Source organism: Ascaphus truei, chromosome 7 (genome assembly GCF_040206685.1).
Source record: "Ascaphus truei isolate aAscTru1 chromosome 7, aAscTru1.hap1, whole genome shotgun sequence".
NCBI lineage: Eukaryota > Metazoa > Chordata > Amphibia > Anura > Ascaphidae > Ascaphus > Ascaphus truei.
Window position 1 is genome coordinate 88,406,095 of NC_134489.1, and position 18,621 is coordinate 88,424,715.

General features: G+C 40.2%; 1 protein-coding gene across 2 annotated transcripts in view; it reads left to right on the forward strand.

Annotated features, from left to right (window-relative positions):
* CACNB4 (calcium voltage-gated channel auxiliary subunit beta 4) overlaps positions 1–13,359 on the forward strand; it is a 137,774-nt gene extending 124,415 nt beyond the window's left edge. For both annotated transcript variants that reach the window (XM_075609398.1, XM_075609399.1), the window contains 4 exons: positions 4,634–4,785; positions 6,112–6,207; positions 7,828–8,013; positions 8,695–13,359. In XM_075609398.1, coding sequence (XP_075465513.1) covers positions 4,634–4,785; positions 6,112–6,207; positions 7,828–8,013; positions 8,695–8,955 — 695 coding nt within the window. In that variant the 3' untranslated portion in view covers positions 8,956–13,359. The remainder of the gene's footprint in view (positions 1–4,633; positions 4,786–6,111; positions 6,208–7,827; positions 8,014–8,694) is intronic.
* Positions 13,360–18,621: the final 5,262 nt, after the last annotated feature.

The window sequence follows — 18,621 nt, forward strand, 5'->3', positions numbered from 1 at the left end:
CATATTCCTATGTGATGCCCTACTCCTGTGATAGACACCAGAATCGGGGATTATTAAAGAAATTTTATATGTAAGTTACTAATTTTATTATTTGTTGCTAATACAATATCTATCTCTCATCTTGGTGCGCTTTTGTGTTTTTTCTTGTTTTGCTGATATTGGTATCACCATCGGGGTTCCGGTGGAGACCATATTTGGAGGTGGGGGAGACACCTCATAAACACAGAAGCAGCAAGAGAACTGAGAGGGACCAACACTCCAAGTTTAAAGAGCCAGAGCGCGGACTGAACTTTTCATGTCTGCAACACAGTGCATCGTACAATATTAATTGCAGGGGTCTTCATTCAAGTGGTTAGGTTAGAACATGGGTGCGCAAAGTGGGGGGGCGCACGATTTTCTGGGGGGAGGGCGCTGCCATTACAGAGGCCCCACGCTTCTCTGAAGGCATTTAAATTAAATGCCGGGGATCACGTGAGGTCTCTGTAAAACTCCCTTACCTTCCAGCGATGCGTCATCATGGCGACCCGACGTCAAATGATGCCGCGGGAACACGTGACGTTGCGTTGCCATAGCAATATGACGTCACATGACCCCGCTGCGTCATTTGACGCCGGAGCCATGCAGGGGGTAGGGGGCTGCAGGGAAGGAGACCAGGCAGGGGGGCGCAGGAAGAAAACTTTGCAAACCCCTGGGTTAGAAGACACTTTGGATAAGCATTGGGGAGCTGCATTCTGAATTTTCGGTGCTCCCAATAATGTTTTTTTTGAGATCTCTAATCTTTAAATAGAATCAGCTGTATATAGTTGAATGATGGCAGCAATATTCAGCGTTGCTTTATATTGCAGTACAGTATGTTGATTTCCAAAGGGAAGATGTATCATTTTCATACACAGAGTGCACTGTGACCTGCTAACATTATTTGAGAGTAATGTGCTGAAAGAGCTACACTAATTTTCTCCACATCATGTAATAGTCCAATTGTCTAATGGGTGTATAAATTCTACTTGGCAACACTCGGCATTTGAAGCACTTGTAACAATGGACCATGACACAATCCCGTTACATTGTCTCTACTTGCTGGGGCACTTGGTGTCACTGTGAATTAGTGTGCAGCTTAACTCTTCAGATTCAGTTACATTGTGATGTATACTGCAGAATTTGGCAAGGTTGTTGATGTGAGAAGCAGGGATCGGACACAAAAATCAATTCCAATGTTTGTCTGAATCACATTTTAACCAGCAGGGGCTTACATTTTCAATTAAAAGCTGACACCAAAGATATTGTTTCATTTTGTTATTTTTCGTTTGATATGTCATTTATTTATTTTTTTGAGAGGGAAAAATGAAAAATAACCTCCTGTCCAGATGGCTACTATTCATTTCAGGCATACATAGATTCCATTCAATTATTTTGGGGATTCTCGTCTTCAATACCAGAGGAGCCTGTAAAACCTAGTTTGGATTGTGCTTCTGTCCTCAGCGGAAGGGTTAAAAATAACTTGTGTTATCAACAGATCTTACATTCTGAATTGTAGGTAACTTTTTGATATTCTCCCCTAAACTTTTGCACAACCTGTGTATATTTTGAGAATGGAGGACAATACTTTCTATGCATGCTTTAAAAAAATCAATTAAAATAATCGGTTAAAAAATATGAAGTTTAAACACTAGATTCCGTCAAAGGAAAATCAGAACTAACAAGCACAGTTACCCAGACTAATTATAATCAAGGCATTCACATATCCATGATGTTGACTTGTGAATGTTCTCGCTATATTCCTAGTACTCTGTGTGTAGGGAAGCTGTATGGCGATATCTTTGCTATTGCTGTTGTGAAAAGTGATAATTGGATGAGAATTATGGATACCTTGGGTTTTGAAAGTTGATAATTAGACTCTTTGCAAAGCAGATGCATATAGATACAGGGTATATGTGTTCATTTTCTGCTTTTCTGTGTTTTCTTGCTCTTTATTAATGCATTCTATAAATATACCTTGAGAGCATCATCAGAAGTCTATGTATATACCTGTATCCTGTAGCCCACACCTCCTAGGGGACTCTTGTGGGCAGTTTGCATGCCCTGTCTGATCCACCAAGAGACAGCTTGGTAACTATACAAATGAGGGAAAGTCAGATCGTGGACTGTTTACTTACCACAAGGGTAATGCAGATATACATAGGTGTCAAATCAATGTCCTTCTCTTTCATGGAGAGTGTGACTGTATGTTTATTTTCAGGACTGAGTAGTTTCAAAGGAGAACAATATTATTTTGATTGTGAAAGAGTTACAAAACAACAGTACCCACAAGTTGGTTACTCACTAGCCATTTAACACGGCCTGGACAGCTAGGTTCTTGGAGATTGTGTCTAATTTGGGTTCACTTCTCTGAAAAGCAGGATCCAGCAGGTGAACCAACATACTGTAAGTCACAATAGAGCTGCAGATAACAAGCTTCCAAAGAGGCATACATTTCTTACCTTTAATACAAATTCAAGAAGAAACAAAAAATATTGTCATACATCAAGATACACTTTCTGGAGGTTATATATACAGTATATATAATGGAGCTATGCTTCCCTGATGCAAACTAGTGCAAAAACAGTAATAACATATTTGCAAAACATATAACACTCGCTATGTTAACCACATGCCAATTTGTTAGAGTGCAATGTAATAATAACATAATGACTTGTAGAAATTGACTGTAGCTAAGGATCACTTTTCCCACCTACTTTGCCCATTTTCCTATCTGTCGTGAAATCACAGACGAACAAAGGAACATAGGGCACAACGGATTTAGCATATCCAAACTCATTTATTGAGCCAACACAACGTTTCGACCATGGTGGTTTTCTCAAGTGACAATGGCATGCCATTGTCACTTGAGAAAGACCACCATGGTCGAAACGTTGTGTTGGCTCAATAAATGAGTTTGGATTTGCTAAATCCGTTGTGCCCTATGTTCCTTTGTTCATCTATCCAGGACTGGTTGCAGGCTTTCGTGCAAACACTGGAGCACCGGTAACTGTACCATTATTTTTTCTACTTTGAGGTGTGCAGCATTTCTCTCAATTGTGTGAAATCACAGACCCCATTCAATCCTTTAGTTTCTTTCACATGTAAGCTAGCCTTGTGTCTATCCCAAGCATTTTTTAATTCCCTTACTGCATGGGGTTCTCAACTCCAGTCCTGAAGACCCCCCCCCCCCCCAACAGGTAAGGTTTTAAGGATATTCCTGCTTCAGCACAGGTGGCTCAATCAGTGGCTCACTTCTGAGGCACTGATTGAGCCTCCTGTGCTGGAGCAGGGACTGATTGAGCCACCTGTGCTGAAGCAGGGATATACTGAATACCTGACCTGGTGGTGGCCCTTGAAGACTGGAGTTGATGACTTGCCATACTGTATTTGCTTCTACCACGTGTTGAGTCTATTCCAGGAAACTAACACCTTTTGTTTGACAAAGCATGTCCTCTCATTTCCCTTGAGACGCCCACCCTCCAGCATCAGAGCACGACCTATTGTTCTAACTTCTTTCTCTAGAATACGGTATTCTTCCCTTCTGTACCTTGTTAAACCGCTTGACATACAGTATTTGAAGGCCTCTATCACAGCCCCCATTTCCCTTCTTTCTGTCAAGCTGCACATATTAAAATATCTTTACTGAATGCCTGAAATGTGCAATTACATTGAGGGGGGAAGAATCCACCATCATTCGAAGTTTATGCAGATAGAGGATGGTACCATGTTCTTATACAACAACAAACAAATATAGCATAGCAATGATGTGTTTATCGGCCAACGATTATACGGGAAATACAAGCACACACTAGCACTTTTTCACAAACACATGCCTGCAGAAAACATTAAGTCTTAAAAATGTACTTATTTCATATACCACAAATTAGGCAATAGATATATCCAGTGTTCGACAAACCTATACATTTGCTCGCCCCGGGCGAGTGGATTTAACATCGTGGCGAGCTCCTATTGGCCCAAGCAGCATACGTTTGGTACTAGGTGGCGAGTAGATTTTTTTGTGTGGCGAGTAGATTTTTTGGTGATTTGTCAACCACTGGATATATCTATCATTGTACCGTAGATCTGATTTATTTTTTTTATATGATAAACCATAGTTGAAATTGTGGTAATTATTATGTAATTATCATGAAACATAGTCCCTTGTCGGTGCTTGCCGTTTCTGATTAGCATATTCATACATTTAAGCATACATATATATATAGTATATCCACTTTAAAGCAGCAATTCCGGTGCTACTCGTGTAAAAATCAATATGGCCGCCGTTATCATCCAGCCGCAGCCACTGCCATCATGGATTCCTATTGGCCCTCGCACCTCACAAGATTTTGGGGCCTTATTAGATCCCTAGGAGAGACCTTTAAAATCGGTACCTTCACAGAGAAGCAGGGGATCCTGGGAGATAAAAATAGCGTGGTTCAAATTCTGGAAGAAAAAAATCCATCAAACAAAATTCTCCAGACGGGATTGCTGCTTTAAAATATGTGCAGCCTTTTGTAATCTCCAGAAATGCATACAGTAAATAACATACGTCATAAAAACGGTTTTGAATTATATTTACATCGTTGTAACATTGGTTCCCATTGTTTATCTCCAGCTGAAGTGCAAAGTGAAATAGAAAGGATTTTTGAGCTGGCGCGGTCCTTACAGCTGGTTATTTTAGATGCAGACACCATTAATCATCCTGCACAACTAATCAAGACATCATTAGCACCAATTATTGTGCATGTCAAAGTGTCGTCTCCAAAGGTGAGCTTACGCTGATTTTTATTCCTCTGTACAATGGGAGCTGAAAAGACCTAAAGTAAGAGAAAATGTATCAGGAACATGTTAAAATAATTAAAATACCCAATTGTCACAAGCAAATCTCTGGGCTGTAAACTGGATCACAACTTTTGACTCCAATTTTTAGCCTGAGGCACTTGTCACAGATTGTCACAGCAACTATGTAGTGTTGTTTTTTAGCCTAAGCTTTTTTTAGCCTGTTTTTTAACATTGTCCCCACTGCTCGCGGCTGCGCACGCTACGGCGTGCGAGGCGCAAACAAGATACAGACCTCTATGGGGCCGGCCCCAGTCATTTCCGTCGCGCGCCTGCAGAAAGCGCGATGCGTGACCGCCTTTGCCATAAGACAAGATTTTTGTCTTTTGGCGCAGCGGTCGAGCGTTTGCCACGTCACGGCGGCGGTTCAGCCAATGAGGGCGAACCAGCCACGGGATGTCATGGCCACGCCCCTGCCGCACCCCCACCATGCCTCCCCGTCGCGAGTGATGTCCTTCAGATCACTCGGATGCAGGGAACGAGCGCCGCCAGGCACCCCGTCGCGAGCACTGCTCGGGCACTGGAGCCATAGCCTTACAATAAAAGCATTTCTATCTCATCACCAAGATTTGGGATTTCTGTGGATAATCACTGCATTGTATAACCTATAATGAAAATCTTCATGTAGTAGACACATTACACTAGTATGCAATGTTCTTGCTTCCTCAGCGTTAAAGATTATGTAAAAGCTGAGGGAGTGAGTTTCACAGTTCTAGTTAACATGGTCCTTAAGGTTATCATGGAGCCCTGTAGCGCTGACATCCCTTACTGGACATTACTTATTAAAGATTCCCAATTGCACATGGTGGAAATGCAGGTGCAAAAAATAAGCATCAGGGTAATTAAAATACAAACATCCCATTTGGATTTTTTTCCTTTACTAATTCCAATGTTGTTTTTTTTGCAGAACTTTTTCAGTCGAGATCCTTTCAAAGTAGCAAAGTAATAAACAGAAACAACCATTGGGGGAGTAGAGGGATAAGGTGCAAAATATTTCTGTGGTCAGCCCACAAGGACCAAAATATCAAACGCCCTAAAACATAGGAAGCACTCTGGTCATCACATGCAAAACAGACACACAACCCTTCAGGGGAAACTTCCCCCTTCCTCCGAAAGTGAAAGTGGCATTGTTTAAACTGTATATAATAAATATGTATTTTCTCTTTCTCATGACTGAAGCTCTTGAAAGATGTGTGATGTATTTGAAAGCCTCATAGAGGACTAATACTAAAACTGGTGTTGTTTATTCTTTAGGTATTGCAGCGACTCATTAAATCTCGAGGAAAATCCCAAAGTAAACACCTAAATGTTCAGTTAGTAGCTGCTGACAAGCTTGCACAGTGTCCACCAGTAAGTAAAACAACCTTTACGTTTCGCCGTGATGCTTGCTCTACTTTTAACTGCACAGCAATAGAAATAACCAAGCATCATGGCTCACAGACGGTCCCAGAGGCTACATATTACCAGTGTCCCCTTAACTCCTTTGCTGCAAAAAAGGCCGTATTAATGCATGAGAGCAATACATTGCCAGATTCTCGGGCAGAAAAAAATGTTATCGGTATAAGAGATCTAATAGGTGAAAAAATAGGTGTACAATCAGCGCTTATGCAAACAACCAAAATGAAGATGACCTTTGATACAATTGTCCAAGTGGTAGTCCTGGAGCTGCCTGAGGAGATTGTTCTGGTATCTTTCACCCAGAATTGGATTCGTGGAACAAGGCAACCTCTTCTGGCGCTGAGGCAAGGTATAACAGATCTGTTGTCCGAAAATCTGCTTTGCCTTACCTAAAAAAATGTTTTGTTGCTCTTGCTGCACAAACGGGTGTGACTGTAACCTATCCAGGCTTCACCTTGCAAAGCCAATATAGCCAGCCTCACTGATGAGATCCAAAAGGTCAAAACAGCTGTCTGTGAGCAGGTTTACTGGCTATGCACTTCTTTAACCCAGGCTCTGCTGAAAAGCCGTGTACTGCAGCAGGCATATGCTTATAGGGGTCCATGTTAAAATGGACATGAAAGTGACGACATTGTGTGTTCATTTGCATGTCATTTCCCAGAATCCCTGGCTGCAATGGAAGCTTTGTATGCTAAGAGATAATGATGAAAAGCAGGGTTGCAGACAAGTCTGAGACTTGTGAATGTGCTCACAAGGGATATTTTTATTTGCTGCAAAAAACACAACTTCTTTCCCTATTGAAGATATAACAAATATATTGCACTGCTGGATATACAGCTAGCACCATTAATAGGAAAGGTGCGCCGATCTATTGATATTAACCCATTAACAGCCACAGTGACAGCGTGACTTTTAACAGACACTACAAACAAGGGGTACCTAACACCATACAAACTCTAACACTAACCAATCCCTTACATTCATAGGGGCTAATAAGGTTGAGGTGTTCAGCGTGAATACCCAGGTTTCATTCCAGCTTATAGTTGCTTATATCAACTGTGTTATTTTCCACACGTAATTGAGTTCTAGTATAATTATTCCTTTCTTCCATTGTCCCTTTAGAGGGGACCAGAAATGAACTGCAAGGATTCCACACCAGACATGGCTGCAATGCCTCTGTGGTTAAATTGTAACTTTCTTTCCCACTATATGCTTATTGTGTCTTCTGTCTTTATATTATAGGAGGGTCTTCTATTGTGAAGATCTCGGTTATAGCAAGCTAATAAAAACATGTTGCTGAACACCAGTTATTGTTGAGCTGACGTAATGATAAACATGGCTGGTAGTCATCTGTTCAAATTCATGATGTGAACTACTGTATGTAAATATTTAATAGGCCCAATATAAGTAAGCAGAAACACATGCTGGTCTACATCTGATTAATTGTTACCTGTCCCATTGTGCAAGAAATGCAGCTTAACCCCAGCATTGAAATGATCAATCACTGTCATCTATTTAGTCTGTGATTTAAAGAAGCCATTCATTATTTTATTGCTTTTTGTCTCCAAACAGGAAATGTTTGATGTAATTTTGGATGAGAATCAGCTAGAAGATGCATGCGAACACTTGGCAGAGTATCTAGAAGCATATTGGCGGGCTACTCACACCACAAGCATCACCCCTATGACTCCTCTTCTGGGAAGAAACCTAGGATCAACTGCACTCACATCATACCCAACAGCAATCTCTGGATTACAGGTACCATTTAAAATCTCCTGTCCAACCATCCATTCATGGGACATTTAGGATGTATTCCTCATTGCTGTTTGGGTGCGCTTTTGCTGTTGTGTGTTTGTCTGAGGTCACGTGTTATGATTGAACACACCATTACATTATTCTTTATTTTTTCTGTATTTTTCAGTATTTAATAACATATTTAATGCAATATGTTGCAGGTATACAAAAGAGATAATGGGACTTACACACGATCAGATTTGTCCACAGCTGTGAAACTTTTTATTAGGCTAGTACAGTAAATTTAAAATTGTCACTGCATTTGGAAAATAATAATAATTTTTATGATATTAAATGATATACAATATTATAAGGTTATGTAACAATAATATAACATTTACAAATACTTTTATTTTAGAAGAAGCCTTCACTTATTTTGTAAATGGGATATTTACAGATTGTGTTCCCCAAGACCTGGTCTGGCTGGGGGTCTCTGTGGATATGTTTGGGAACCTCTGGTATTTTCTACAGAATAAACCTTTGGGCCCATCGTGAATGGTAAACAATGAGTTTCATGCCTGTTAATTTGATTACAGAAGCAGCATATTGAGCTATGATTGAAGCTTTAAATCAAGCACCCACATCCTTAAATGATTAGCCACATTTATTCATAATAACTCTTTTCTTTCTATCTTCATTGTGTAGGGCCAACGCATGAGACACAGTAACCATTCCACTGAAAACTCTCCAATCGAGAGAAGAAGTTTAATGACCTCTGATGAAAATTATCACAATGAAAGGGCTCGGAAGAGCAGGAACCGCTTGTCTTCCAGTTCCCAACACAGTCGTGATCATTATCCTCTTGTGGAAGAAGAATACTCTGACTCATATGCGGACACTTATAAGCCTCACAGGAACCGTGGATCACCTGGAGGATATAGCCATGACTCCAGACACAGGCTTTGAGTTTCAGAACTTGAGAGTAGGGGTCATCAACCTATTTGCTGTCCAGAGAGCCAACAATGCATAGTTCTGTTATGCATTGCAGGCCAACCAGTCAACAAAGGGGTTATCTGACTTGACACGACATAAGGTAGATAGAATATACAAACCATTTTATTTTGCCGTATGTAACACAGTGTCGTTGGATGCTATATCACAGGCAAAATAGTTACCATACTCATATATACGTGTAGGTAGAAATTTGTTGTGCCCTATTCACAGATCTTTTACTAAGACATTAACATTACAGCAGTATCTGTTTTCATGGAGTATTACACACATCCATTTGTAATCCAGGGTACTTGTCAAGGCACATATAAGTACAATTTCCTGCACTGGAAATTCCAAATGAACAGTTCCAGTTGGAACCAATTTATAAGCCAATTCCTGTTGGAATTTGGGTAAATTGACTGGAAAGTCTACTTCAGCATGTTGCATTCACTTAAAAATAATAACTGGACAGAATTATGGGGATAAGAAAAAGTGGGAGACCGATCTCAAGAAAACCGCTAAAAAACAGTTTTTTTTTACTATATAGGGGAAACAAATAATTTATTTGGCAGTTTGGAGAATATAAAGCTAAAGTGTACAAATATATCTGATGTGGCTTTTAAAATGTTCCAAAATAGAATCTAAACAGTGCCATATTGAGTAATACCAGAGTTACACAAATACTCTGCTTTTTATTGTGTTTTTGTACATTCACAGGTTTACTTAATTGCCAGGCTGGATAAATGATTGGCATTGGGCAATAATAATGTATTATCTTGTAATAAAATGAATGTGCTTTGGATGAAAGCACAGTATATAGACCATGATATTATTCATGTATGGTCACTGAATATGTTATCAATGACCACTTTCAACAATTAGGCACAATTTGGTAGTAATTTTTTTTTTTTTATATTCTCCTACCAATACTATAAGTCAGATATTAAAACTATGCTAAGGCACAGAAATACATTTTTATTTTTGGAAGCCATTCACAGCTACATGCAAAAAAAAAAAAGTAAATATTTTATCAATGGTTCTCTGCTTGCAAAAGGTATATTATTCTGATGCATGTTAGGGACGGACACTGTTTCTGGAATTAGTTGAACACGTGGCACCGTTTTTCACATTGCAAAAGCACGATTTTCGCGGCTTATTTTAATCTTGGTCTTCATGTTATAATAACCCTTTCACTAGTGGTGAATCCCTCAATGTTCCAGGACTCACTAGAGCAGAAGGCTTAAACTTAGCGTCATACTGACACGACAGGGTACCTTCACTTTATACCCATTCATTATCATGCCTCTCACTGAGGTTTTTTGCAAGTTCTCTTTAGCTACATGCATGTGAATGGTCAATTTTAAAAATATTATCCATCAGGGCTGTAATATTGACCAGTCAGAATGCTCCATTCAGAAAAGCTCACACAACACATTTCAGGAAATCGGTGCCTCTCACACAATGTGCACATGTGGGACATTCTGATTGACTCAGATTGATTTCAAAGACTCAGTGAACCTGTATCCCATCTCACTTGTCAAAATAATGATATAAACAAGATATATTCATCCACAATGTATTAGGTGCTGTACAGTTCAGCTTATATTCAGTTGTTAAGCTAAAGTCTGTGATTGTGTGAGCAGAAGCACCCTCTGCTGCCTATAAATTCTCCTCCCATTTAGGTGTCCCTTGCCTATCCACAAAGAGATCAAACTACCTCCCTCCCCTCCTACTTCTCCAGCACCTTCCTCTCAAATTAATCTTGGCCTTATTGAGAGACCAGATTTTATATATACTCTGCTCCTGCTTCAATAAAGTTATCTCTTTCTGAGTTGCCATGGTACACACAACCTACATTTGAATGCCAAACACACCTATTTTGGGGGATATGTATCAAGTTCCTGAGGAACATTTAGGGCATTTAGATGCTCTTTTCAAGTTTCATACATTTAGAGATAGGCAGGAATGGCAGGTATTTTTGCAACAAGAAAAGGGGTCTTTTTTTTTCAACTGAGATCCCGATTGATTATATAATAATAAAGTTAGAACCTACCTCTCATGTGAGAATAAGGTGTCTTACATGTATTAGCCATCTTACTATTGCACAAGAGGTGGGCTTCAATTAGCCCTCTTAATTTATAGTAGTGTGATTTAGAGTAGGGGAGAAAGAGCTTGCAATCAAAAACAAAATGTTACATAGCGCTGTACACGTCCCTGTTCGTTAAGGATGTTGCAATAGCCACTGTGCAGATCCTTGATGAAAAGGGCAAATTTATTAAGGTAATGTCTTGCAAACAACTACAGTAAGGTGTATTAAAAGATGTCACTGCCTTAATTCTAAGGGATACTTCTTATCACGTCAGTGCCTCTTCAGCACTGAACAAGTTAAAGAGATTGCTACTGTATAATTGGCCATGTATCCATCGTAGATATAGCTTTGAACAAAACTGCATGCATATTCTTCTAATTAAGTCCAAATCTGCCTAGACTTATGCTTATGCTAGTTTAAATCATATGAGATTTGTTTTTGAAGATGAATGTGCTTCATTTTTCTATTTGCTTGATTTCTCTCCAAGGCCTTGTGATCTGCAGGCTCTAAAGAAGCATGCTATGTCTCAAGAAAAACGTGTTAATTTTTTTTCTTTTCTGGAGAACTTTACACAGGTTGATACATTTCTTTGCTCCATACCTGTAACTGAGCTGGGTATGTCGATCTCCGGACATAAGGAATGATACATTTGTTTTGTAGTCAGTAACAATGAAAAAGAGCTAGTGCAGCATCGAATTGTATGAACCTTTTCACACCCAATGGAAGGCCTTACATTTTTGCGGTTTTGTTTGAACAATTTAGGCTGCGCTTATAATGACAGCGACACGCGTCAAAACAAATGCATTGCCGCCATCGCGTGCGCTTATAGTAAGCGCGGCACGATGGAGCGACGGATTGGTCGCGATCGCTGGAAGTCATCTCAATTAGATTTTTCCGGCGACCGCAACCTGACGTCACTGTCGCGTTGATGTCGCTGGCACTACAAGTGTAGCCTTAGGCCGCGCTTATAGTGCTGACGAGGCGACGTCGCCCGAAAACAAATGCATTGTCGCCGCTGCGTGCGCTTATAGTAAGCGCGACGCGATTTTTTGCAGCCAGGAATATTTGATTTTTCAGGGGCTGTCGCCGCATGTGACAGCCCCTGATCGAATAAATGGCCTGGTCGCCCGCGCCGCAAAGCGAAATGCAACTTTCGCTAGCGGCGACGGGTGACGTCGCGCGTCGCGTCACCGTTGCGGGCACTATACGCGCGGCCTTAGAAACAACATGGATTGTATTCATTGAACTTGGTACCTATATCTTGCAGCATATTGTTGGTTGTTCAATAGAATGGCCAGTAACATGAGGTAAAATCTACAGTGTTTTACTGATAAGAGCCAGGCTGTTGAGATCTGCAGCCGCAATCCAAAATAGGCCCCGCCCCGGCTGTGCTGACACAACGTAGAAATGAATTTATACAGTAAATCAAATGTTGGTGTGATTTCAGTTTCTATGCTGCAGCACACAAGAGGATTTTCCAGTCATGGATCTAGTCATTATAACATGTGCAGCACACATTTGCATGAGAAAGGAGGCACTGCACAAACATTTTCTATAAGCTTTAATCGTTCCTTGTTTGTGTGCATAAAAAGTATTCACAGAAAAGAATGCACTGAGATGTATATATTTAGGATAGGCAATACTTTATCTTTATTCTGTGGGTAGCATACTGTAGGTATTTTGGGTTATTTAACCGTTTAAAAAAAAAAAAATAGCCACTACGGCTGCAAAAGCATTTCTGTATATTTTCGAACAGGTAAATTTACTGCTTTCTCATCTCAAAAGCAAAGACGTACTTAATTTTCAAAGCCTTTGAAATCTTGTTTTCTCAAGTCTTCCATGACATGCTTGAATATAGAGAGATGTTTGATCACCGTGTCACACGTAGTGATGCATTTGCACACATTGCATTTTGTGGCGTGCCAATAACAGTTGTGGTTAGTGCTAAAGGGAAATAAGATGTTAGACCTCTAGTCCAGGAGTGGCCAAGTCCAGTCCTCAAGGGGACACCAACCGGTCAGGTTTTCAAGATATCCCTGCTTCACTCTGTCATTATGGCTGAGCCACTGATTGAGCCACCTGTGCTGAAGCAGGGATATCCTGAAAACCTGACCAGTTGGTGGCCCTTGAGGACTGGAGTTGGCCATCCCTTCTCTAGTTTGTGTTTTCTTGCAGAAACATTTGAATGTTTCTATAGCTTTCTTGTTTGCCTTCATTTGGTTGGTGGTGTAAGTGCTTTTATTTAGTTCCAAACCTGATCATAATACCAGTTTTAAATTCATTTGGGAGGGGAGACGGGGGGGGGGGGGGGGGGTGAGACGCGTTCTGTTTAAAATCCAAAAGCAGTAATTGAAACACGTATTGAAAATGTATCCATATTCTTTCATTTGCATATTACCTCTACGAGATGAAATCTCTTCTTATTAATTATAGACACACAAATTGCTGATGTCTTGGTGTTTTTAATTTGGGATTTTATCGGTTGTGAGGATTACATCAGTTACAGTTTTGTATTTTTATTTTTACAGTCTGTTGAAATATAATAATTTCAGTTTAGACAGATGGTTCACAGCAATGATCAGAGGATATCATTTAGGGGAAGGTTTTTTTCTGGAAAATGCATGTTCAAATATCATACATGTAAGTCTAGATGTCAAAGAAAGGCGTTCCCATGTAAAACATCTATAGTATGCTAAGACTAGACAATTATATTTTGCACAAAAAAAATACATTTCAATGGAGTTAGGGACTATTAAATCAATGACTTTAGCACCCATATGGGTCTATTCATAAGTGTTATGGGTCATTTTGCTTAAATATCTATTTAGACTCCTAACATGTATTGTTGTAACTTTTTGATAACTGGCTTGCTAGTCAGCATAGCACCTATACTGTAGCTAGTGTTCTGTTACTTTGTAATACAATAGCAACGCAAAAATAACATAGATTTGGCAGGGCTGCAAGAACAATCAAAAATCTGCTGTTTTTCCCAGGCATTAAAGACACATTTTATGACATTGTCTTTATAATTGTATATATTCTGTTACTTTCAAATCCTGTATTAAATGAAATCTGACACTGGGAATAGATTAGACATGGAAATATCCCGCTGTGGTGTATTTAATCCAGTGTTTCTCAGCCAGGGTGTCGCGAACCTCTGCCAAGGGTGTCATAGCCCCAGGGGGGACTCTGCCGGGGGCTTAGCAGGTATATCCTGGGCGGCGGCACGCACCTCCTCTCTCTGCCCAGCACAGAGGAGAGAGGAGCCCCTTGATCTGCGACAACATAGGACATGCCCACTGAGCAACTGACACGTTAGGTGTGTAGGAAGGCGGGGACAGGAATGTGATGGCTTTGTGTGGGGTCGGAGAAGGTGTGTGGTTTACGTAAGAGAAGTGGGGGTGGGGGGTGAATGTGGTATTTATAATTAAGAAAGAGGGCGAGTGCGCTGTGTGAGAAGGGGAATTAAATGTGGAGTGTGTGTTGAGTAAAATGGTCAGCATGATGTATAAGGATGGAGGATGAATGTGGAGTGTGTAAGTATACAGTAGGATAGGTACAGTAGTGTGGTGGGTGAACAGGAGGATGAGTGTGTGGCGTGCAAGTGAGGGTAGGATACGTGAGGTCTGAAGAGCAAAGGTGCCCCGAGATTTAAAAAAAAAAAAAAAAATCTTGGTGTCCCTGCTCAAAAAAGGTTGAGAATTACTAATCTAGTTTATGCCACCATATTGTGTTGCAAATGTTTTATTTTGAGTGCTAATATATTACAGTATCCATGAGCTGGTATTTAATATCTATTATGAATTTTTATGACATCAACACATGAATCAGATCCCAGAAGTTCATTACGAAAGGGAGTGAAGAGCAGTATAATTCTGCCACACAAGCAATGGGAAATGTTAAATATGTGAGAAAAATATAGAAACGTAGCTAGTAAATTACTAAACAGTCCTAACAGATCTTGTTTTGAGTTGGAAGTAAAAATGTGTGTTGAGTAGCATCTCTATTTCAGAAGTGAACCAGTTGAAAAGACAGTGATCTTTGAAGTCGGAGAAGTTTGCTCAAGATCCAGTAATATTTTGTGGTGACCTTGGGCAAGTCTATTTATTTCCCTGTGCCTCAGTAACCAGAATTAGATTGTAAACCCTACCTTGCCTGTAAAAGACAATATGTATGGCATGTTTTACTGATACATGAAACATATTAAGAATTCATTTCTAACCCACCATAACTCTTTTAACGCCTGGTTATACCTACTTACCAGCGTCATGTTGCAAAGCCAGCAACCAACCTTGCACTGATGAGACCCAAAAGGTGGAAACAGCTGTCTGTGAGCAGGGTTACTGGCTCTGCACTACTTTTACCCAGGCTGTGCTGCAAGACTGTGTAATACGGCAGGTATAAACTTAAAGAAATCCATGTTAAAATGGATAAGAAGTAATGACACTGTGAGTTCTCATTTGCATGTCATTACCCAGAATTCCTGGCTGCAGTGGAAGCACTGTACAGTATGCTTAATGGTAATGGAGAAAGACAGGATTGCAGACCTGTGTGAGACATGCACATGCACCCACACGTGATATTTCTATTTGCTATTTAAAATACCAAATGTTTTTGAAACATAGTTTGGAATTTATTTGGTATAAATCTAAATACTCCCAGAGTATTGATAGGGGCCAACTAAGCACATTTGTATTAGCACAAGTTGATGAGTTTACAACAAAATTGATGGTCAGGTTTGGCAGCTGTGTTTTTAACAAAGGAAATAATGTAGATTGTTAACTCCAGGTATAGATGTGTTTCTGATTTATTTTCATCAAACATTCATTGTAATGATAGTTTGCAGTGATTACAATTTGTCGAATTGTACTGATTTTCCATGAAAATTTGTATTTTCTTTTTTTATTTCATAACAACAGAAAGAGCATTTCTCATTTACAAAGTAATGTGCTTACTTTCTCTTTTCCCCCCCATGACCTATGAAACAATGTGTATGCGGGTGTGTTATTAATGAGAGCACAAAAGTAGTTTGTGTTTTGAAATAAATTAGAAATGTGTATTTTCAAAAGTTGATCAAATTGAAGAGTACTTGAAAAAAAAGACACGATTATACATCTGTAAACTTTTTAAGATGTTCTTTTAATATTAAAAATAGTCATTGCAAAATGAGAAGGTAAATTGTAATGTCACAAAAAAACTGTATCTCAGACAATACGGTATTTATGCTTATATAATGTTGTGAAACAGATATACCCAAAGCAGAACATTTGAAGCTGGACTGTAAAATTAATGTTGCCTTTACTAAACCAAAACAGTCTAAATTTGTATATGTTTTATGCTGATTTCCCCTTTCTACTTTACTTCTATGGATATGTGTAGCATTCAACACGGCATGCTGGGTAAACAAATACTATGCAAAACGTACAGTGTTGCATGTTCTGCTCTCCCTCTGCTTTAGTGGCTTACAAAGAAATAAAGTGGTGTTATTTTTGTGAAAAGGAACATTTAACAAAGAAAATGCAGACTGCATGCTTACAGTATCCTAATTTCTCTGGATTTGTTTTATGGAATTTAGAAGTGTAAAAATGAACTGCATTCACATTTTTTTCTATAATAAATGAAAAGTCTTGTAATGGGTGTTTTCTGAGTTTTGCTTTCATTACGTTCCTTTTGGTTTGTACAGCTGCTGTAATTGCCACTTGAGGCAAAAGGTTGCAGCAGAGATTGATGCATTAGTACAGGGGTGCTCAATGCCAGTCCTCAAGCCCCCCCAAGCCCCCCCCCCACCATCCCCCCCAATCCCCCCCTCAAATTAAAGCTGATAGACTGCACTTAAAGCCCATATTCATTATTTATTTAACTGTAACTTGAATTTATTTTGGTACACAACAGAAATATCTGTAATGTAAATAATTGGCATGTTGTGGCATTTGCTAGCATGCAAATAATGAAAACATAACCAAGTGCACTAACCGTGACTTGCATCGCGGGGTCGAGCTGGATGAAGAATGCATCACATTGGATCGATAGCAAGGGAAAGGTGTATTTAAAAGTCGATACAGACAACCAACATTTCAGGCCTCGCGGGGACCTTCGTCGTGGTAAATAAACCCTAATGTTGGTTTTCTGTATGGACTTTTACATTTAGTTTGTGTTTGCTATCGATCTGTGTGATGCTGCAGTCTTCGTCCAGCTCAACCCCTGAAAAGAATTGTTCCTTAACTTGTAATCGTGCATTTCGTCTTATCCAATATTACATGGAATATTGGAAAACAGATCTCTTAGCAGTGCATTTATTTATTGTAAGGCAAATAACAATAAAGCTTAATCTACAGGTACAGGCCAAACTAAAACATACTATGGACGGACAACTGTAAAGCATTCTTGATTGCTCGATGGTATCGTTGGTTTTTTCGTTCTGACAATCTACTCTAAAAACAGATTCATGTAGTAATTTCTTCATCTACAGACAATTTTTTAGTATAAAGCATTAATACAATTAAACAATAACATATTCTCATCCTTGAAAAAGTCTGGGCACAAAGTCAATAACCTTGATGGGCTCCATTTTGTACTCAAAACGTTCTATAAACAAATGCACTTATTATTCTTATTATTTCTACAAGTCAGCAGATTTCACAATTTCCGTATGTAGCCATGCCATCTGTGGCTTCTAACCTGCCCTATTCCTGGCAGTAAGTCCTGGTAGAATCAGGCTGCCAGTAGTCAACATGGGGTTTTCCCCCTCCTTGGAGTTGCACTTGAGTGACAGTGGGAGGCGGTGACATCAGGCCTGAGCATATCCAATCATGGGACAGGCCTGATGCTCTCTTCCTAGCTGTACTTAAGGGCGGTGCCGCCCCAAATTTAGGGAGTGCCTCTCCCCACACAGGGAGCCTGAGATTGGGGCCTTCCCTGTTCCTCTTCCCCATGGGGGAGAGTGAGTGTGGACCTATACCCTGACTCCATATAGGGTAGTCGGGAAGAGCTAGGACAGCTGCAGGGGCCCTGACCTGTAGTGGTTATCCAGGGAAAATCATCAGTGGATAGCTGATCCTAAGAAGCTGTGATTGAGCAGACCACTGCTGTATTGTGGTGGTATCAATAAAGACCATTCCTGTTTGAATATACCTCCTGCCTGGGTGTGATCTTACTGGGAGGAGAGGGAGTATTTCTACCGTAGGAGATCGCCTCCATTCATCTTGGAGCCTATGGCAGATGGAGGCGCTGCACTGCTAGAGAACCATGTGGGTAATGTACCCCAGAAACTTGATCCTATGTCCCCACTATCATCGGCGGACAGCTCAGCCCTCCTGTTACCAGCAGGTATCATGCACCACACTATCAGTAATGGCCAAATCTCCCACCGGGTGGGGGAAACACTGTTACACTTACAAATCAAGTAGGAGCCGGAGTTAATAGAGGAGTACCTGTAGCCGGGGGAGCCGATTTGAAGGTAACACGGCGCACAGGTTCCATATCCGGTCGCGGAGGGAGGCATCAGATCACATCAGTAGCCTCGTGGATCCAACTGCAGTGCAGGCGATTGA